Here is a 23024-nt window from a genome sequence, read left to right as displayed (position 1 = left end):
AGATGTTGCATTTTTCTCAAGGAAAATCACCCTGGTTCCTAGTTCACCATCACTCCCATGTGTACCAAGATGTTGCCAAACCAGACTACAGGAAGTTCACCCCTCCCCTGTGTGATCCACTTTTTTGCTGTTGCTATGTGACAGGCTGCTATTTCCTGTTAAACAGCCTTTGCACCTGTTGCAGAAATGAGAGGCAGGCTGGAATTCCATATGCACCCCTGAGCTGACGGATACACAACTGTACAGTTACACTGGTTAATACGGGGTTAGCATTTATAGCAGTTGGTGCCTGTTTGAGCAGTGCGTCATCAGCGTTAACCTAGGTTAATAAATGTCCCGTCCAGTATGGTTATCAAAAATCATGTCTTAATAAATAGATTTATTTTTTTATTTTTTATTTTTTGTATAGGTTGCTGTGTGCAAAATTTCAATATCAAGTTTTGCAGTTCAGTGTGTTGCTTGAGCAAAAAACTATTTTTTCCAGACTAAAATATAGTTTGATATCTAATATATATTTATATATTATTATTATTATTATTGGCAGTCCTAGTAGTAGTTGTTGTTTTATATAAAGTTAAATTAAAATGCCTATAGGTTCAAGAGAGGAAAAATGAATATATTACTAATTAAATACAAATGCATCAGGCGACTGCATTTGCTGATATGCAGATATTGTAAAATTAAGATGCAAGTTTTGTATTGTATTACTAAAGTAAGACCATTGTTTTTCTTCATTGTACTGTGTTGTTACCTTAGTAAACATCTTGAATCTCACTCATGTCAACTTATTCAGGGTAACATTTATACCTTTACACCTATGAGCAACTCAACCAACAGTCTGTCTGCTGTTTACCGACCAACTGTTGGTCTTCTTGCGTTCATTGTTGTTTGTTTGTTTATTATTATGTCTCTGTGATGTGTCTTTGTGTTTGATTTTGCTGTGTTACTATCATCCTTGCTGCTGTTACACTGTAAATTTGTGGGACTGAAAAAGGATCATCTCATCTTATCTTATCTTATAGCAATAGGGGGTCCTGGAGGCTTGAGTCGTGGAGAAATGAGTCTGGCAGAGGTACAGTGTCACCTGGACAAAGAGGGAGCCTCTGACCTGGTTATCGACCTCATCATGAACACCACCAGCGACCGAGTCTTCCAAGAAAGCATCCTCCTAGCTATTGCGTTGCTGGAAGGTGGAAACACCACCATCCAGGTCAGTTAAACCCAAAGCATATCCTGCCTTTGGGCAACTAAACTGCTGCAGCATGTGTGAATGTATTAGCAGAGTAATCTCATGGTAAAACATATACAACCTACTAACCTACTTACCTTACTAGCTAGTGTAACGGATCTGCATTGTTTTTAATCTCATGGGCTGTTATCTATGTAAAGGCTCAGGTTATCCCACTGTGCATCTGTAAAGGATCTGCCACTGTCTGATCAGTGACACAAACACACTTTGTCTCGAACTGACATTTTCATTACTAGAGGATCTGCAGTATTTGTGTCAGTGTGCCACTATAGCTCCATATGTACATTACAAAGGCGGCTGTCCTCCGCCTCATATCTAGCACTAAATCACTTGGCTGAAAGGCCCAGCCAGCTGTTAATGACATCAGCAGCAGTTCATAAAAAAGCAGATAAGTATATTATAAAACACTTTTTCATTGTTTTTTGTTTGGACAGTCTGATGTGTGCAATAGGCAATATAAATCAAATCAATGGTCTTTCCTTATTTGCTTTAACCTGAGCTACTCTAACCCCTCTGTGTCCATCTGTCTCTCTCTGCTGATCTTTTTCAAGTCTCCCTGTCTGTTGCGTTGTCTGTTGATCTCACCGTCTTTCCATCTGTCTGTCCGTCTGCACATTGTTATGTAAGCACGGGGCTTGCATAATCAGGTTAGAGCGACTGTGGCGGAGATAATGCTTTGGCTTCCCACGACTGCTGCAGAGCTACGTCACGTGATCCGTCTGTGTTACATAAGGCCTGTGTGAATGAACAATGAGGAATGTCTCAGCCTTCAAAACATTCCAGCCTCTCTCCCGCTCCCTTGCGCTCTCTTGCCGGCCCAAACTGGGTCACGCTGGGCCTCCGGAACTGGGGCAGTGGGGAGAGAGGGCGGAGGGATAGGGGGAACACAGAGGGGATTGAAGTGAAACCGGAGCTCCTCTCACCCAAGTTTGTTCTGAAAACGGAGGTTTCTTTTAGGGGGAAATGTGCTAGAAACATACCACGTAGTACAAATATTTGTGTTCTTTCTCTGGATAATTTCACAAAAATGTGAGTGCAGTTTGAGTGTAAGTTAACCTTTGCTTTTATCTCAATCATGTGCCCACTAGCCTTTTTTGTGTTCAAAACAAAATAGTATAAAAATATGAGGTGCTTCGTACTGACAGGTGGAAGTTTGAATTCAGAAATCAAGCACACCTTTTCCATAAACTTTAAGTATAACGATTACAGCGAATTGGGCGTGTTTTCTCTCTGCTCTCTCTGAGAAAGCACTCCAAGGATAATACCAGCTGGCTTTTGTCAGTGTCTTCATTTTACATGCCGAGCTGAGCACCTGTTGTGTCGTGGATATCTTGTTCTCACGTAACACAGTTAACTATTTACTCATGACCTACATAGCACGCAGAAATAAACCACACAGAATGTCTCAAGATTGCATGCACTGCTTTCATGCAAAGCTACTGCATAGATAGTCAGTATGCGAGGAACTCTGACATAGTACATCCAGTGCATTTTAATGCTTTCTAGTCTAGTTGGCTCCTCGCTGCACCCTCCCCTTATTTCTGTCACATTCCAGCTCTTGTGACAGCTACGAGAGCTCGGCTCAGACAGCTGTAAATTATGTTGTAACATGACAACTTGTGACATTTCACTCCTCAGCCATCTGGTGTCTGTAGCATGCATGCTGTTCTGTTTGCCTGCAAAGCTGTGGTACTGGAGGTGCATTGGACCGGTGCTGCAAAAAGCAAAACAAAGGTGCCAACGTACTCCCTCACAGGTGGAAAGTAACGAAAGAGGAGGCTGATTTGAATAAAGATGGAAGAGGAAAAGGAACCTGGACGAGAGCAGAGCTGCGGTTCCATTTGGTTTGCATGCGGTGCTGCCTGACATGAGAGGGAGGGTGAGAGGGAAAAGGAGTGCGAGTATAAATAGCTGTTACATAACATCCCTTTGTTGATGCCAAGTGGCTGAACGGAAGGAGAGAAGGGAAAGCGCTATGACCTTGTTTTTCAGTCTTGTCCGCCCCCACTTCTCCCCATCCCATTCCTCTCAGGGTTTGTCTCTATGGATACAGACGGGCTCTGTGTTTACCCAACACTACAGGGGGGCCCCTGAGATGCTCATCTCTTTCCCCTCTCTATCCCTCTTTCGCTCTGTCTCTCCTTCATCCTCCCCTGTTGGCGTCATTCTGTTCTCTCCTTGACCACCATGTGTTACTTCATCCATAACGTCATTCCCACCATAATGCCGCTCTTGTCCTTGCTTTTCAAGTGCTGCGAAAACACAGATGGTGATATCTTGATACAGCAACACTGATTTTGTCACCGGGTGCAGGAGGACAAGCATCAAAACACTACAGAGACAGCAAACGTGGTTAAACATGAAAATTTTGGTTTTCATTTCTTGACTCATTGTAAGAGACAACCTCATGTACATTTCTAAAGAAACCATAGAATGAAAGTTTGCTGCCATGTTTGTCTTTACTGTGGTGTTCCATCCTTACGCGCAGAGTTTTGTATTTGTTTCAGTGACTCACTCCATCCACTGAAGCCTGCTCAGTTCTTAGAAATAGGCTGTTTTTTAAAAAAATGACTCTGGTGCAGAAGGTGAAAACTTTCACAGCTGGACAATATAATTAATAACTCTTACATTCACCTCCCAGGCACCATCAATCAAACAAACATACCTGTGTCACAGTGAAATATAATGGCTCAGCTAAACCTGATCCATAAGATGAAATATCCCTGCCAATATGGTGCTGGTCCTGCCAGCCCTGCACTGTGAACCCAACTGCACGCAGAGACTGAATCTCTAACCTGGGATTTCCTAGACATGAGCACTGCAACATTAATAAAATGATAGGCAGCGGAAAATGAGTGTGATTGCATAAGAATAAAGTTGGCAGTCGTAGAGTTTTAGAGAGAATACTGTATGTGGGAGTGTCCACACAAAATTGGCATGTGCTTATGCCAGAGACAGCTGACCTAGTTTTGTGAGTGCAAAAGTCAGTGGGCGTATTAGCGTATGTGCAGCTCCAGTACTGTAAGTGTGTGTGTCTGTGTGAGTTATGTAATGGTACAGGGTGGAGGGGGTCGATGGTGAGTGCTCTTCTTTCTGTTTGCTCTGGTCTGATCGATGTGTGCTATTCAGGCCCTGGGCCTCATGCCCCCCCTCCCTAACACACACACACACACACACACACACACACCTGACGCCCTCCTCAGGCATGCTGTGAGTTGCGAGCTGCAGCTAATCCCCTCTCTGCACTCTCCACTCTGTCATCAAGTTGTTTATTGCGTGATGGCCTTGCTTGGCAGACCCCGCCACCCCTCCGCCCTCCACTGCTATCTCCTCATCCCTGAGTGTGCTGGCAGAGTGTGTACGTGCAGGAGGGCTGCTGCTCAGTGGTGGAGGGCCAGGGTGGGGCACGAGCAGACTCTGGAATCTGCCTTGGGGCACAAGCACACAGTCATGTCTTGTTTCTTTGGAAGAAACTTGGCTGCAGTGCTGCATTAGCTCTGCTCTGTGTTGTGTGGATAAGCTGCATCAACTCTCTTGATTGGCTTCTTATTTGGATGGTCAGTGTTTGTAATTTTGAATTAAAAGATTTAGCAGTGCATTTAACATTAAATTCCAACGCATATGCAGACCTGTTTGTACAAACACCCTCAGACTGTGTCCTTGGAGTTGGAGAGACATGCTTGTTTTGTCTGTTTTGCCTAACATTTTCCTTGTGACTATCATTTATTTGTTTCCTCTAGTAGCCCAGTTTTTCATCTAACCTGGAAAGACAGATGATTATGTAACAAACTTTGACAACTGGCCTAGATAACTGTCTGATAACCCTCTCTCTCTCTCTCTCTCTCTCTGTCTCATGCTCTTCTTTCTCCTCCCTCAGTCACCGGCTTTCTTTTTACTCCCTTTTTCCTCTTTGGAGTCTGTCTTGTGCCTGTAGCTCTTTCTCTCACCCCCACTCCCCACCATCTCAGTTCCTCTATCTGTGTAAGTAGGCCATGCTTCTCTCGCTCGTGTCATTTTTCACCTCATTCGTGTGCCGAGGCTGCTTCTGCTGGTTGAAGCATTTCCATAGGCTGCAGTAGATAACAGCTCTTACATAATCAAAACAACAGCCCTGTGGATTGGGACACGATGTGCTCGCAGGCTCAAAAGTGTTCTAATTCTGCATGACCCCATTCCACAGCAATAACCGCCGCGTTTAAGCCCACGCATTGCACTAAATCCAGGATGTGCTATTTTTTTATTTAATTTTTTAGTTAACCTTGATTTAATCGGGAATATTGCCATTGAGCTTTAAAACCTCTTTTACAAGGGAAACCTGGCCAAGGCATAAAAGGACAACCAACAGACTTAAAAGCAAGACAGCAAAAAAGGTTAAAACAAAAAAGGCTTTTATTGTGTATTGTGTGTGTGGTTGTGTTTGTGTGTGAGTGAATACACGCACACAGATGGAAAAGAATTTGAAACAAAACCAAACCTGAAAGCTGGCAGTTCCATCACGTTCACTGGTTTCACCCTCAGTTCACTGCACACAATAACTTATCAGTTGCATAATACAAGAGAAATAAGGTTACTTTGTAATGACAGCATGCATCAAAGAAAAAAAAAGCGATCATTTCTACTAAGGCTGAAAGAAAGTTTTTCATTACTGATTTAATCTATTTCGCTTCATTTTTCTTTAAAATGTCAGCAAACAGTGAAGATATCTTCAAATTACTTGTTTTGTCCAACCAACTGTCTAAAACCCAATGATATTAAATGGTTTAAAATAGAGAAAAGTAGCAAACCTCTCATTTGAGAATCACAAACAGCGGAGCTTTAGCTTGAAGAATGATTGACATGATTAATCAAGCAGAAAATAATATCCATAATCTCATTTTTCTGTTCTTGCCTCCTTGTGTCCAGCGTTCGTTCTTTTGCCGTCTGACAGAAGACAAAAAATCAGAAAAGTTCTTTCGGGTCTTCTACGACCGTATGAAACTGGCACAACTGGAGATTAAAGCCACGGTGACAGTAAATACCAGCGACCTGGGAAATAGGAAGAGAGATGATGACAGCCAGGACAAAGACGTCCCTGTTCGCAAAAAAGGTCAGAGATCACTTACTGTGATTTGATTTATGAACTGACGTCTGATTGTTACAAAAGTTGCCAAGGTAAACTAGAACCGGGATAAGTAAAATTTGTTTCCAAGCACGGAGTGGAAAGAGGAGTTCTGTGGGTTTTGACTGCATCTTCAGTCTTTCCGTGGTGCCTGTCTGTGTTTAGCCAGAGACTCTGCTGTGGTCATGACGGAGGATGTGAGAGAGCAGCTGTTGGAGGCCTCGTCTGCCACCAAGAAGGCCTTTAACTCTTACCGGCGTGAAGCAGATCCTGAGGACCACTTCAACTCAACTGATGGCCAGCCCAGCACTGGAGACAAGAACCAGGACGAGGGCGAAATGAGCTTTGTAATCGTTATCATGCAGCCCATCCTTCGCTTCCTCCAGCTGCTTTGCGAGAATCACAACCGTGACCTACAGGTGGGACAAACTGAGTTTCTGACTCTTATTGAAGATATCCCACAGGGTGAATCGCCTTCCTTATCATCTCATACATCCTATCCGTGCACGCTCTTGCTTCTTCACTGCAGGCTTTTGACACTAAAAGACTTAGACTTAGATTTAGACTTAGACTTTCTTTATTTGTCATTTGGATTTTCATCGCAAACGAAATTTCGGTACAGTGGCTCAAGCATAGCAGGAATTACCAACAATATTCTTTTAAAAGAAAAAAAGTAAAAAATATAATATATACACAATAAATTTGCAGTAAAAAGCACTTGAAAAATGAGATATTTTGTATAAAAAGTCAGTCAGCATATATACATATGTAATTATTATTGCACAGTGAGTATTTGTCTACAAAACAAGTCTAATGGTTTTATTACCAGTGCTAGATTCCATAACCATCACTGTAGTTCATATGAGAGGTCAAGCCTGACTTCTTTAGGGTATGTAGACATATTTTTTATTGATGTTTGAAATAATTCCTTTGATAGCACAATAAAAATGCACAATTTAGGAAAAGGTTTGAAGCGTCTTGTACAAATAACCCAACACCAGTTTGATTGATATTCCCTGGAATGCACAAAGGAATATAAATCAGGATTTCTATTCTTGCACATGAACCCAGAGACTGCAGATGTAAAAGTTGTACATAGATATCTCTTTTCACCACCAACTTTGCTTTGTTTCGAAGGTAAAAGTTCCTGTGCTCAAACCCTGCTGCAATGTGGTACAAAAAAGCTTTACAGCACACCAGCATGCAGAGGATTTGTTTTGGAGCTTCTGATGGGTCAGTCAAGCCGTGCTGATAGAGCAAAAACAGAAATATGGGCACTAACACACACTGTCTTTGGTTGTTTCGAAAGCTCCATTGAGGGAGCAGAATCTTGATTTGTAACCAAACCAATCCTTGATGGTGTGTTTCTAACTGGTTTTGATTGCTTAATTATTGGCTTATGTCCAGTTTGCATCACAGTCTCACTTCCTTCCAGAACTTCCTTCGCTGTCAAAACAACAAAAACAACTACAACCTTGTGTGCGAGACTCTGCAGTTCTTAGACTGTATCTGTGGCAGCACCACAGGGGGTCTTGGTCTGCTGGGGCTGTACATCAACGAGAAGAACGTGGCCCTCATCAACCAAACTCTGGAGAGCCTCACAGAGTACTGCCAAGGCCCTTGCCATGAAAACCAGGTACATAAAGAGGTCACAGCAGAAGGAGAAGGCTAGGACGGTACTATGGCACTATTGGTCTTTTTCATGTATTTTTTTTTTTATTTCCTCCAGAATTGCATTGCCACTCATGAGTCCAATGGTATTGATATCATTATCGCCCTCATTCTTAATGACATCAACCCACTCGGGAAAAAGCGGATGGACCTGGTGCTGGAGCTCAAGGTGAGTTGGCTTGTCTGATGTAAGAATCTGTAACTTTTTTTCAAACTGGGCATTGGCTTTGGGTCCTTTTTTTGTGAGTAAAAAAATACTGTGCAGTAGTTTCTTTTCACAGCAGGATGGAATGTGTAAGAGCTGGACATTCGTTCGTCTGATCTGAACTAGCTTTTGTGCTCGTCTGCCAAGACAAATAGCTGTAGAGTACACTTTCCTAGAGCACCAGGGTTTCTGCCTGTTTTCTTTGGATGAGGAAACTGACAGAGCTTAAGCTCTTACTACTTTCTTTCTGTTTTTCTTTTCCCTTTACTCTCAGAACAATGCATCCAAGCTGCTGCTCGCCATCATGGAAAGCCGTCATGACAGTGAGAATGCAGAGAGGATCCTGTACAATATGAGGCCTAAAGAGCTGGTGAAGAAATTATGCCATGCGCCTTTTCTCATACAGCTGCTTCTGAGTGAATGCTTGTTTGGTATCACAAAAAAAGATCACGTGTTGTCCTGTAAAAGTATAAAGTTTTATGTGTGTGTGTCCAGGTGGAGGTGATAAAGAAGGCTTACCTGCAGGGAGAGGTGGAGTTTGAGGGTACAAAGGAGGAGGGAGACAACGAGGAAGAGGAGGAACATGATGCCGCTTCCCCCCGAAATGTCGGACATAACATCTATATTTTAGCCCACCAGGTCTGTTGTCCATCTCTGCAGTGACGCACAACATCATCTAACCATATGAAATAATCATCTATTAGAAGCTTACTTTTTGGTGCTGCGGGTTGTCTGTACAGCTGGCTCGTCATAATAAGGAGCTGTCCATGATGTTAAAGCCAGGAGGGGCCAGCGGAGAGGGAGATGAGGCCTTGGAGTGCTACGCCAAGCACACTGCTCAGATAGAGGTCACAACAACACAACACTTTGCACAAAGTGGAAATTCAGACATTCAACATCATTTGGAAAGCTCGGCATTTGCAAAGAAACTGTCACAAGATATACACCATGTGAACCTGCAGAGGCTGAGGTGTTTGCTCCATGGGGATGACAGTTTGTCTGTCTGTTCAGATTGTGCGTCAGGACCGCACCATGGAGGAGATAGTGTTCCCTGTGCCAAACATCTGCGAGTTCCTGACCTCAGAGTCAAAGCTGCGAGTGTACTACACCACAGAGAGGGACGAGCAGGGCAGCAAGATCAACGACTTCTTCCTGCGAGCAGAGGACCTCTTCAATGAGATGAACTGGCAGAAGAAGCTCAGAGGTAGGCTGGAGATGTAGTATTATTATATAAATGAATGATTATTCTATTGAATTTCATGATTCACTTAAATTTGGATGAATAAACTCCTCATCCGTCAAGGGCAATGCAATCTCACACCTCACTGACGTGATTAAGTGATCTGTTTTCGTTATTAATTAGCATTGAAAATGGATTATTTGTCTATATAGTGTCAGAAAATGGTGATATAATGGCTTAGTTTGACCAACAAAACAAAGCAGAAGATTAAAATTGTACAAAAATGAATATAGAAAAACCAGTAAAACATCACCACAGAGAAGATGGAAGCCAAAGCATTTTTACTTGATAAATGATTTAAGCAGTTAGTCCATTATTGAAACTTTTACTGACTCATTCTGTTCATCGGCTAATGGATCAATCCACTAATTGTTCCAGCACCATACATAATGCTGCAGACAAGAGATGCCATTGACAATTATCTTAATAGGAAGGTACAATAGGAGGTAACAGGGTGGTGGGAGAAGTCTGTTCATGCAGCTGGTTCAGAAACATGCAGCAAGTAAGAGCAAAGCATAACGAGGAGCGTTTAGTGAACTGTCCTGGGTCATTAAGACCATTTCACTGTCCTCACAGATGTGGCAGTTTATTCTAACAGCTGCCCGATGCTGACGATGTGTGCGAATGGTAACTTGATGAATATGCTCGACTCCTCGATGATTTCCTCGCTGTTGCCTCACACTTGCGATCCTGTCGGTCAGCTGGGGCCTTTCTTCGGGGGAGTTTGCTCTTTCTGCTTGTGTTTGCATGCTTTGGTTTCCTCCCACAGTCCAAAGACAAGCTGCTCAAATGGAAACTCTAAATTAACCGTGGGTGTAAATGTGGCTGTCTGACTGTCTCACGGTGACTTGTCCAGGGTGTAACCAACCTCTTGCCCCGTTGCAACCTGGGATAGACCTGAATCTCTGAGAAGAAACAGGATAAGTGGGAACGGAAAATGGATGGATGGTTGTGTATCCCCATCTTGACAGCAGGGCTAACAATGTCATCCTGTGTGTGTTCATGTTATGTGCGTGCATGTTTCCGCTGTCTAAAAGCAGACTGGGGCTTTCCACATTCTTTGAGCAGTGAAACATTGGTACAGTACCATTATGAATCACAACTCTCTTGCGCGCACACACAATTATACACACACAGACCCGCACCCACACTCAGTCACACTTCTAAACCACATACAAGATTGCATACCCACACAAAGGCATATTTTGTCTCTCACTTGGAAGAGGGAATGGACAGACAAAAGTCCCTGCATCTGTTTGTCTTTTCTAGAAAAGAAAATAGTCTGTTAAAAATCGGATTGTTTTTCTGAAGGTCTAAGTGGAGCCTTTTTCCTCACATGACCCTTTAATGCCTCATTTTTAAACTTTATTAACGACGGTGTCTGTTTTAAGGTCTTTGTGTGGTTTCCTGTCATTTCTGTGTAGTATGAGACTGTCCTCATATTACATTATGTGAAGGTATTTCCTGAATGAGGAGGGATAATTGAGCTAACTCAGTTTTCCTGAGTTGTTCTTATTTTCAAATGAACCCTGCAGCTTGTTCACACATTGCGTACCTGATGAATGAATGTAGGGCTGAAAGAATTAGACGATTAAACAGTTAAACAGAAAATTACTGTAAACATATTTGGTAATCATTTTGTGGTTTAAGTCATCATTTTTCATCATTATTAATAAAAGTTTCCACATTTTTTTCTGGCCCTGGTTTCTTAAATCAGGATTTTAATGAAGTCTCTGGCTTTTGATATGTTGGTATCTTTGAATTTACAAACAACTTTCACAATTTATCTTACATTTTACAGACAAATCCTACCTAAATCTTACTGTGCTTGATCAGATTTGATTTTTTAAGTCTTGCTGTGTCTCTCTCTCTCCTTATCAGCCCAGCCAGTACTGTACTGGTGCTCCAGAAACATATCAGTGTGGAGTAATGTTTCCTTCAACCTGGCTGTGCTTATGAACCTGCTGGTCTGCCTCTTCTACCCGCTGGAGGGGGTCCATGGAGGTCAGTCCCACACGAGAAGACACTTCAGAGTGAGAACAGGCGATTTAAAACTGAGCACTTAACCAGCTGACATCCAGTTACTAAGATCGCTGTACGATCTGGCTTTTATGCTATACACTGCTCTACGCTTCCGACTTCTTTAGAAATCAGGGTCAAACAAAGTTTATGCACTCAGTGATGCAAAAAAGGAAGAACAGCAGCTTGCTGTGATGTTTTTTTTCCTGCTATAAACTATTGTTACATTTTACAATCTGTAATGACTTGGCATATTGAATAGATTTGAACATAGTAGATAGACAGGATGTGTCCAACACTGATAGACTATTTTGGATTTATTGCTTTAATATACAAGCAGAGATCGTGTGGAAGTGAAAATCCCCACCTTATTGCTGTGTTAGGTCACCCATTTTAGCTTGTACCCAATTCATATTTTGTTTTTATTACATTTACATCCCACTCTGATATAAGAAACTATCTGGAAAGGCATGTCACATGGTGATACCCACAGAGACAGACTTGAGGATGTGACTTTCAGGCCTTTTCCCAGGCACCAACACTGACCCACTGATCTCCTTTTTCTGCAATGTTCTAATCTGCTGACTTCTAATCACCTGACCAGGATTAGAAGCAGGACCTGAGAAGCTCTCTGCCTTTGTTAAAGAGACACACACATGCACACACACACACACAGACACCACAGGCCTTCCTTTGAAAGCTTGACCTCATATTTGACTTTCAGTACCATGGAAACCACAATAAACAAAGCCGCCCTGTGTCATTTAATGTCCCATAAACAAAGCTTACATTGGCTCGTGAAGACAAAGTCAAACATGACTTATCAGGTGATTCAAAAGAAAAGGTCATACATCATTACACTTTAAACTAGGCAATCAATTCTGCTGCCAAGTCCTCCTCAGTGATGTTTGTCTGTGCTTTTATTCTGCCAGTGGGTTCAATTTTCCATCTGAATCTCCTCTCAATCACTATTTGAATTCATATGAGTGTGTTCTGACTGTATTGATCTTCATATATTGAAAATGAACAGTATGAAGATAAGAAGCCAAGTAAAATAATATCCAGAGAATAATAACATTTCTAACACCGATGTATCTCATCTCAGTTCTTTTACAAAAAAAATCAATACCAACCAATGAACAAACCGGGCAGTAATATAAGTTTACATTCATCTTTTTACGGTTGTTTTACGTCATCTTAAATTAAAAGCTAAAGTTTTAAATTGTTGGACCGGGTTACAAAAAATGTATTTTAGTGGTTTACAAAAAGTGTATGACGAACTAACAGAGCAAAGCAAATAAGACCACTGTCAAATAACTTGTCAAAGCTATAATTCCAGTTTCTCCTGTATTTCTCCTCTGCACTGGAACTTGGTCTGTGTGTAAGACTTTGTCACGTGAGACTCCAGCATTCCTTTGGCCTGCTTTAACAGGCACTTTTATGGCTTTGGGCCCCTTCTTCTCTCTCTCTCTTAGACACACACACGCACACACACACACACACACACACACACACACACACCGCTTGCTCTCTGTCTGCTCTTACGTGTTAGTCTTGGTGAGTTACACGTAAGAGCAGGAGAACTGGGTCAGTGTGTTCTGCCTGCATACATGATTGACTGACTTTTGATGAATAGCTTTGGTTAGCGCCACACACTTGTAACACATGCTCGCACACAACCCGTGCATGCTTGCAGCCCCCTCAGCTGTTGATTTTAAACATGTTTGCGAGCAATCATCAAGTGTAAAGTGGGTACAGAGTTTCTGAGAGCATAAGCTCGTAAGCTCCCCTTCTTTCAGTCTGCCACATCACTGGAGCTGTGTGCTTCTCCCTGCTCGCTCCTCATGAATCTTTCAGCTGAGGTATTTTTAGAGATGCCTGTTATGTAAGTGGCACCTGTCATGTGATCTCCACAGGGACTGGGAGGGAGAGGAATCTAGAGGAAGGGAAGGAGGGAAGGAGGAAAGGAGATACAGAAAGACAAGGTGGAGAGGAAAGGAAGTAAGGGAGGAAAGGAAGGCCTCCTTGCCCGCAGTACTCCCCTTCTGCTTTCTCATCCACCACAGCGCTGTGGTTTTTTTCTTTAATCCTTTCAGTTCTGCCCCATTTCCCTTTTGCTTTGTCTTTCTGCAGATCTTTTTCTGCCTTCTAACATCAACACACTCAGTTCTTACAAACATACGCACGTTATTTCTGTATTTTAAGAGAGATGTAGGGCTCAGTTACAGCAGCAGCAGGTTGGGTGTGGCCTTGTTTTTAGGCTGATCAAACCTGGTCGAGGGTTTTAGCGTGAGTGACACGTTGCCACATGAAACCCCTGACCAGGAGACTAATCCTGGATTTACCCCAGGATCAAGGGAAGCATCAGGTAGGCTCTCACTAAAGCACACACACACACACACAAAGAAAAGTATGTCATACACTTTTGGGTGTTATGTAACTGGCTCTCTTTGAGTTCAAAGTCGCACTAATGAAAGCCCAAGGCCTGCCTGAGAGGCAGAACTTAGTAGAAGCCAGTTAAAAATCTGTTGATCCGGACAAGGCCTCATTTAAACTGCACTGTCATTATTCTCTCCACATGATACTTTAATATTCTGCAATATAATATTGCACATTCACTGTGTTAGAGCAGAATTGCCAAATTCAGCTGCAGTTTAGCATGTATCCTTTATAGCTTGCATATATGCATTAACAGTTGGTTCTCTTGTGTGTGTTTCTTTGTGTGTGTGTGCATTCATCATGTGCAGTTATGCTGGACCCCCACCTGTCTGCACTGCTGTGGATGGGAGTGTTGGCAACGCTGGTCATCGTTATCATCATGCCACAACCGCTGGGCATCCGTGCCCTCGTCATCATCACCATTCTCCGACTCATCTTCTCTGTTGGCCTGGAGCCCACTCTCTTCCTTCTGGGTGCCTTCAATGTGAGTATTGTGCCCTAAACGGGGGAGTTCACCCACCTGTGTCACTGGTGGTATCTGGAATTTTATAGAGCTGAGAGAAATAGACAGAAAATTAACTAAACTAAACTATAACACCTGTTTTGATAATAGATATATTGTTAGTCATTTTTTCAAGCAAACATGCCAAACATCCTCTGGTTCAAAAGTGATTTTTTTAATATCATTCTCAACAAAATATCTCTGTGCTTTGAACTGTTGTTAAATAATTGTAAAAGGCAGCCTGACAATTTTAAAAATTCAAAAATTAAATAGAAAAGAAATGTTAAATGTTAAATTCCTCGGAAGGCAAGTAAAGTGCTTTTCCCATAACTGTTGAATGAACTGACACTATAAATGTTTCTTGTCTCTCCTGTGCGTGTGTGTGTGTGTTAGTAATTTTCCCTAGAGAAATACTAAAAACATGCCACTTCTCATTTTACCGTTCCTACGCTCTACTTTATGTACTTTCAAGTACTGAGAAACCTCCACCACAGTAGTTCCAGTTCTTGTTTCAGCTCTTGCTTACACTCATTGCAGGCCGCTGCCCAGTCTGCCTGTGGTGCTGTCCAATGGCCTTACAATTCTGCTTGGCAGTGCCTGGTTGTGTTATGGGCTGTGAAACACGTCACCTGACCTCAGAGAGTCTGACACCACCACCACCGCTAAATGTTGCTTTTGAGCACATATGCACAAAAACAAAACAAAGCATTGCACACACCTCCATCATCTCTCCCTTCGATCGCCACATTTACATGTACACAAGAAATCAGGCTACAGCTAAGGCAGGAAATGAGAGAGCACGTTACTATGGACTGCAGTAACCTGGTAACCTGGTCTTGTTTATGTGCAGCTGGTCAGTAGTCTGATATCTCCCTTGCTGTGTTTTTGCTAAGTTTTTTTGTTTCCTTGCCAATGTGTGTGTGCGTGTGTTTTCTTTAAACAGTCAGAACTTGAGTGTATTTTCAGTTTCTTTCTGAGTGAGTTGTTTGATTTCATTATTCAGAATTAAAGAATACACTGCTTATGAGTGCAGTGCCGTCACAGTGATACTTTCCCTGTCCTTGGTCTTTATCATGCACATGCACTCTTGTGAAAACACAGCTAGAATCTCGGTTAAGCGTATACATGACCAAGAAGTCAGGTTTCTCCAGCAGGCACCTACAGAAGCCATGTTAACCGGGTTTCTGTTAATCCCTTTGCCTTATTTCAAGTTGCAGCAGAAAGCCAACAATAACCAGGTTACTTATGTGCATGTAAACACACTCAGTGTGTCCTCATTTAGCCTAAAAGACCACCCCCAGCATGCTGCTGTCAGCACTGTCTGTGCCCTCAGCTCAGGCCATGTTTAAATTCAGTATTAATTAATGGTTGATTATCTTGGATTCTAATTATTAAAGAGCTTTTGACTTTATCTTCCAGGTGTGTAATAAAATCATCTTCCTCATAAGTTTTGTGGGGAACAGAGGAACCTTCACACGTGGCTACAAAGCCATGGTGCTGGACTTTGAGTTCCTCTACCACCTCATTTACCTCATCATCTGCTGTCTGGGGGTGTTTGTTCACGTCTTTTTCTACAGTCTGTTGGTGAGAGAAACACACATACTATGCACTTTTGCAAGCACACCATGCTAAACCATGTGTCAGATATTCCTTCTCTCTGTGAATGTAGCCTCAGCCTTCCACCATGGTGCATTCAAGGACATAGCCTACTGAGGTTTTGCCTTATTTGGTGCTTTAATGGTATTGTTGCTGTTGTTGTTGTTGTTGTTAGGATGTTAAGTGCTGTGTGCCAGGGCCTCAGGTCTGCTTACATGTCAGACTGAATATGCCAGTATTTAGAGATGTTTTACAGGCCCAAGCAACCCCTCAGATTCAGATGCAGCACATTGTATTTCCATATTTCTTAGCCTGCCTAACAAGATGCTGAAAACTTGATTCAAGTTAAACAAAGAAAAATGAGGACTTGGCAAAAGGGGGAAAAAAAGTAGAAAAAAATCACATCCCTCAAGGAATCTGATCTAATCTAACACAGAGACCTGTTTCTTAGACTTGTGAATTCTTGTGTAACTTGCTGGCAAGCAAATACTGGCAGTGCTGTATGTGAGGACTGCAGCGTGCAACCTGAGTCAATGTACTACATGTTCACAAATTCTGATTTCGCCTTTTGAGACGCATTAATGCACTTTACAGCGAATGTGTCGCCACATATTTTGCCTATTGTTTTGTAACGTGTGCTTTGCCTCTGTAGCTGTTTGACCTTGTGTACAGAGAGGAGACGCTGCTTAATGTAATCAAGAGTGTGACTCGCAATGGACGCTCCATCGTGCTCACCGCCGTGTTGGCTCTCATCCTGGTCTACCTGTTCTCCATTGTTGGCTACATTTTCTTCAAAGATGACTTCATCCTGGAGGTGGACCGTGTCCCCAATGCAACTCTGAGTGAGGACAGACTTCAGTCGTTTGTCATTTTTGCCAAACAGCCTTAAAGATTATAAATCTTAGATTTTTCACACAGAGTAAACTAGAAAACCTAAGTACTGTCCCTTTCTACCTTCTAGAAAATGTAGCCAGTCTGGCCAGCGAGTTTCTGTCTGCAGGAGTGTGTCAGGGAGGGATTGATGAGAACTGCACCACAGGAGCTCCACAGGAAGGTAATCTATACTGCAGCACTGGGTTTAAAATGGGATTAATTTGGGAAATGTGTCTTTTGCTAAATATTTTAGTCATAATAAACAATTCATCTATAAACAGTGTGTTAAAAATCATCACAAAGTGATAACAAGTGGCTCAATCTATAATGTTACTGATTTTAGTTGTGAGTTTAGAAATAGAGGTTTTAATTTGTAGATCTGGGTGGGGACGACAGAGGGATCAAACTCTGTCTGAGCTGATCTCGGTGTAAAGACCTACTTTAGATGTTTAATCTGTTTGCAAACAAACTGATTTACTGATGAAACCACAATTTGATTTCATGTCTCTGGGCTCGTGACAGCAGTTGTCATTTATTTAAAGGCAGAGAAGGCTGAAATGAAAATGAGGCCTTTTTTAGCAAGTCTTAATGAGGATCTGAAAACATTCTCACAAATAAGGGACTGGATTGGCTGAATTGGTCTTCCATCTTGCAACATTGCCAGAGCGCCTGATCTTTAGCCTGAAAATTTCTAGATGGACCAACAGAAAATGTGAATAAAATCCAAGCAAGTGGTTGATGTAGGAAGGATTTATGGTGATGTTTAAGAGAAGTGAAGAACTTGTGGTCATTTATTGTAGAACCTACTGGAAATATTCCACACATATCATCCTTAGCCTTGTCAGACCACAGTCAGAGTGACATGTTTGTGCACTATTTCCTTGTGTTCTGCAGTTTCACCCTAATTCAAATTTGAGTTCAAATGACTCCTGGTGACTATCACATGATTGCCACTGGACCTCCACAATTTACTTATGACTTCCTTGACCCTCATGTGATGTCGACATGTGAAGTCCCAAAAGGATTCAAATGCCTCGGAACTCCCCACCAGTGAGGATGTGAGGCGTCTTCAAGACTCAAATGGAAAATTGAATTACCTTTGACCCAGTGATACTTTGGTCTGTTCGTTCTTAAATCTAAAAATCATGGTCCAAAACAGTGTCAGAGATGCAAACCAGGACCCCTAATAAAACACAGTTAGCATGGGGATCATATGTTGTACCTTGTCCATCATGTGGCTGTGTCAGAGGTCCCTAAATTCATTATTCTTGAATGCGTCTTCCTCTTTACTCACCCATAAACCATTCAGAATGGCTGATCTTTTTTTCTTTCTTCCTAAGAGGAACTTAGGCTATCAAATCCTACTGTAATAGTTATTTTCAGTGAAATAAAGTACTTTCTGTATTAATTTGGTGTTTAAAACTATGTATGTATGTGTGTGTCAAGTAGAGCAAAGAGCTGAAACCCAACACAGGCCTGTTTTACAGTATATTGCATCACATCACCTCATGTTTGTGAAGAGGTACTGCAATTACCGTGTACCATACCATATGCCTGCACAATCTCTTTAGGTTGAGTTAGAGTTAGTTTAATAGTTATTTTGAGCCACAGCTTGATACCTCTGATGTGACATAAACTAAAAATTAGCTCATCATGGTCCTGTTATACCAGTTTTAAAGAGCACTAACCCTATAAAGAAATACATACCTGCCTCATATCAGGCTAAAGTTTTTCTTTGCGTTCACTTAGATTTGGAGAATGACAACGAGGAGGACAATGACATGGAGCGGACGTGTGACTCTCTGCTCATGTGTATCGTCACTGTTCTGAGTCATGGCTTAAGGAGTGGAGGGGGTGTAGGGGATGTTCTTCGCAAGCCTTCCAAGGAGGTACACGCAACTCTGATTAGACATTGGACTGTACCGTGCGTGCCTGTGTGTGTGTGTGTGTGTGAGAGAGAGAGCTCAGAGGGTGTAACACCCGCAGCTGCAGCACTGGTCATGTGAGCTGGCTGTGAGCCCATTTTACACTGAACTTGTTTTTGTTTCAAAAGCATGGAGGTTTCACAATGTTTCCATACAGCTGTACTGCCTCTGGTTGTGTGAGCATTAGACCTCAAAATAGATTTCCACAGAATTTAGGCTCGACCACTAATGATGTCAAAAGAGGATGTGAATATCTGCCTCACGCACTGACAACACAATGCAACTTTGGCCATAACCACTCCCTGGCTGCCGAAGTGAACTGCTGAAGTGTTAAAGCAGTCACTGGCAGAGCGGCTCAGGATGTTGCTGCTTGTCCTAATTAAGTGTGAATGTGAGTGTGAGGCTGCAGGCTGGTAACCACTGAAGGGTTTTTCCCTTCTGTTGAATGCATTTAGGGATAAGCACAACCCATTGCTTTAAGAGGAATCACTAAAAATGGAAATCAAGCAGACGAAAGTGGACCTAAAGTATGTCGGCATAGAAATCTGTTGTAGCTCTAAAGACTCAGGCTATAAAATAAACATTTGTCTGATGTGATGCAGACGCAGGGCCTTTTTAAACTGTGTCCTACCTACAGAGACAGGCTGCGTCTGCTTGACCTGATGACTTTCTGCCGTCTCTGTTAGTGTAGCATCTGGCAGCTTTCACCTGTGGGTCTTGTGTTTCCATTAACGGCCTTGATGACGAAGGTTAACCTCGTTTCATTCTCATAACATCATCCCGAACACATGTTTACAAAAAGACTCGCCTTTTGGGTCAGATATTTAAATGGGACAATCTTTCAAGATTAGTCCTCCACGGTACAGACTTCTTCTTAAATTTATTCCTCATCCCAGTCGGCTGCCAAAATGAAATGAATAATTACGGTGATTATAACTTTCTATTCACTTCCTCTAAATAGGCAATGGCAGCACTGTACAGAAGTCATTGTTCACCTTAAGGATTATCCTGCTCGTGTGTACATGCAACCGTGTTTTGTGTTCCTTTGCCAGGAGCCTCTGTTTGCAGCCAGAGTGATATACGACTTGCTGTTCTTCTTCATGGTCATCATCATTGTCCTCAACCTCATCTTCGGTGTGATCATCGACACCTTCGCTGACCTGAGGAGTGAAAAACAGAAGAAAGAAGAAGTCCTGAAGACCACCTGCTTCATCTGCGGTGAGACGGCTCGGCTGATCTGTCATGAGAATAGTTTTACTTTTATCTCTTATCTTATCTTATCTTATCTTATGTGACTCAGCTCTCTCTCCCAAGAATTAAGTAGCTCATGCTGGAATATTTGCCTCAAGAATATCGTCATGGGAATCAAACCTCTAACTTTCCAGTGACATGATTACATTCCTAATCATTAGGGCCCACTGCCAGCCCGACAGGACTGTGCTCTGTTGTTGGAAGGGCTCCATGTTTCAAACACTGCATCTTTGGTAATCTCCCACAATCCATCTCATGCCCATTGGTTAATTCCAAAATTCCCCTCAGAGATTGTTTGATTTCTTCGTGTGTTTGCTGTTTCTGGTAAGTACGTCTCTCAAGGTGTATGCAGTTTGTTGCAGTCCCAGCCCCCCCCCCCTCCTTCTGTCTTCCTCCCCACTTTTTCAGTTTGCTGTCGTTCCAAAGAAGGCTGAGTCATGAGAGCTTCCTGCCACCGCTCTGCTCGCCTCCATTATTCATGTCTGTCTCACACACGCACATTTTCTCCCACTCACTCGCGCACACACACAGTCTCAATTTTCATACCATATGTTTTGTGCAACTTCGCTCTCATCTGAATTTCCTTATATGTACATCACATGTGTGAATACCTAAATAAGTAAATATTGTTGAGTGTGTGTGTGTGTGTGTGTGAGTAAGAACCCAACTGTGCATGCTGTATGTGTTCATGTGTGTTCCTGCGTACTTTGGGTCAGGCAGTCAGGACAAGTGGTAAACATATGGAAGGAAAACAGTATTATGTCACCTTGCCAGCCATCAGCTCTGACTCACTCGTGTTAAAGAAGGCCAGGCCACAGAGGGAGCTGCCGTCTCTATGGTTTCCAGAGGGACTGCAAGGGAACAGGAGATGCAGAGATTAGGAGCCGACCTCCACAGGCTTAAGTGGCTCTCCATCATCCAGCTTGGTTTTATAAGCCATCGATCTTTCTCTCAGTCTAGTTTTGGGTCTGTTGCCAATCATTGATTTACGTTGTGAACTTCCTGTTCAGGTTGGCTTATTTTTACCTGTAGGTGAAAGGATTCGAGCTCAACCTCACATCCTTGTTGTCTGCGTTGTACAGAAGAAGAGAAAGTAGAACATGTTGACTGCTGAATATGTTAAATATCCTCACAAGGACACTGTTTTGATCTTGTTCTGTTGTTATGGATAACTGAGCACATCATACTTCATTTAATATTAATGACAATTACTCCCAACACCATTTGGCTCAATTTTTAGCTTTTGGTGTCTTTTGTTGTGTAACAGGGGTCTATATAATGGGACAGACTCCGCTTGTTTAAATGACTGCAGTGCCAGCAGCTCAATTTACCATTTTATATACATTCAAGATGCATGTATTTTGCACTTTTGGGTAATTTTTGATGAACAAGAAATTGTTTTTAATTTTGTTTAAAGGAGAAGATTTCATTTAAGAATTTGTCTGGGTATTTTTGAGGGTCAAAGTCAGTTTAGCTAAAACTGTATTTTAAACGAGAGATTCTAAATGCTGAAACTCAGAGAAGTCAGACTGAAATTTATACTGATATGATATGATAAGATAAGAACTTTATTGATCCCGCAGTTGTTGAAAGTTATATGTTACAATGTTACAAGACTCCGGAGGTGATGCACGACAAGGTGAATGTTTTTGTAGACCACCAGATTGTGAATTTGATTGATTGGAGGTTGTTTTACAGGACTGCTAAAGGTTGCAAAGTATTAAAAAAAAAAAAAACAGACAGTGTACGTACTGTATCTTCAGAAAATTTCCAATTTTTCCTTTAATTTTCAGAGGATTTGCATATTTGTGTAGAATTCACTTTGAAGGTGTGATGCCAACAGTCCACATTTAGCAAATATTTTGCTTGTCATATTTACCCAGAACATCCCCAAAGCAAACACACCTCATTGCTATCTGCATTTTACTGCAAAACAAAAACAATACCTCCGGTCTTCTGACAACCTTTTTGGGTGTAGCTTTCACGTTTTTTATTGCATGTGGACTGAAGCTGACTTGAAATTTATGTGTTCTGCTTTTTACTATCAGCGCTGTTTTATGCACTTGTCTGTTTTCATAGTTTGAGCCATTCCACTGTCATTATTATGGGTGTTGTGCATAGTCTTGAATGTTACCTGCATTTTTTTTTGATATATACTCCATATTTACCAATATCGATGGAGAAAATGTGAGTTTTTCAACTGATATTACAGGATATGATAGCTTTAAAAGTCATGCAAGTGTTGAACTAAATATTTGGAGACAGGTTACTGTACTGTGCACCTTATTACAGTGAAAAAAAGTTCCAGGCCCAGATTCTTCTGGTTGAGACTGACTCATTTTATTGTGACCTTTTAGTCATTTGTTCCCGGGCATCTTTTGCAAGAGAGACGTTTTACATCGATGAGAATTTCTGAATACTTATGTTGAACTGGCTTACTACTTTTTTTGTCACCTTCCCACTATTTTTCACAGAAGTGGTAGAGCAGAAGCTAGCTGTTTTTTTTTGGATTTTTTTCTTAATCATATTGTTAGTTCACACCATAAATACCGTGTGTTATTGCCCTTCTGCAGGCCTGGAGCGGGACAAGTTCGACAACAAGACAGTGACTTTTGAGGAGCACATCAAAGAGGAGCACAACATGTGGCACTACCTGTTCTTCATTGTGCTGGTAAAAGTGAAAGATTCCACTGAATACACAGGCCCTGAGAGCTACGTGGCCGAGATGATCAAGGTAGTTACAAAGCACAGACACACCCTTAAAACACACATCCACCTCCGCAGATGACAGTGCAGGCCTACTTTTCCTACTTTCCCCTCTAAATGGGCTACATTTAGTATTAGACTGTGGTGCCTTGGGGGTAATGGTGATCCACATGCTGCATGAAATCAGGAGCATCAGGATTGTTGACATCTACAGGGGATATGTAGGGCAAAAGATATGTTGTACCACAGA

General features: G+C 42.0%; 1 protein-coding gene across 8 annotated transcripts in view; it reads left to right on the top strand.

Moving 5' to 3' along the window:
• The window catches only part of LOC124056498 (inositol 1,4,5-trisphosphate receptor type 1), a 63920-nt gene that overhangs the window by 38311 nt on the left and 2585 nt on the right, over positions 1-23024 (top strand). For all 8 annotated transcript variants that reach the window (XM_046383988.1, XM_046383982.1, XM_046383987.1 and 5 more), the window contains 17 exons: positions 1023-1210; positions 6152-6335; positions 6513-6766; positions 7783-7983; positions 8077-8187; positions 8498-8593; positions 8719-8862; positions 8964-9071; positions 9235-9427; positions 11345-11467; positions 14230-14405; positions 15843-16007; positions 16672-16861; positions 16981-17073; positions 18642-18781; positions 19870-20035; positions 22642-22802. In XM_046383988.1, coding sequence (XP_046239944.1) covers positions 1023-1210; positions 6152-6335; positions 6513-6766; positions 7783-7983; positions 8077-8187; positions 8498-8593; positions 8719-8862; positions 8964-9071; positions 9235-9427; positions 11345-11467; positions 14230-14405; positions 15843-16007; positions 16672-16861; positions 16981-17073; positions 18642-18781; positions 19870-20035; positions 22642-22802 — 2693 coding nt within the window. The remainder of the gene's footprint in view (positions 1-1022; positions 1211-6151; positions 6336-6512; positions 6767-7782; positions 7984-8076; positions 8188-8497; positions 8594-8718; positions 8863-8963; positions 9072-9234; positions 9428-11344; positions 11468-14229; positions 14406-15842; positions 16008-16671; positions 16862-16980; positions 17074-18641; positions 18782-19869; positions 20036-22641; positions 22803-23024) is intronic.

This window comes from Scatophagus argus, chromosome 3 (assembly GCF_020382885.2).
Source record: "Scatophagus argus isolate fScaArg1 chromosome 3, fScaArg1.pri, whole genome shotgun sequence".
In the NCBI taxonomy this organism is placed as follows: Eukaryota; Metazoa; Chordata; class Actinopteri; family Scatophagidae; genus Scatophagus; species Scatophagus argus.
The sequence above is the reverse complement of the archived record's forward strand: the minus strand, read 5'-3'. Positions and strand labels throughout refer to the sequence as shown.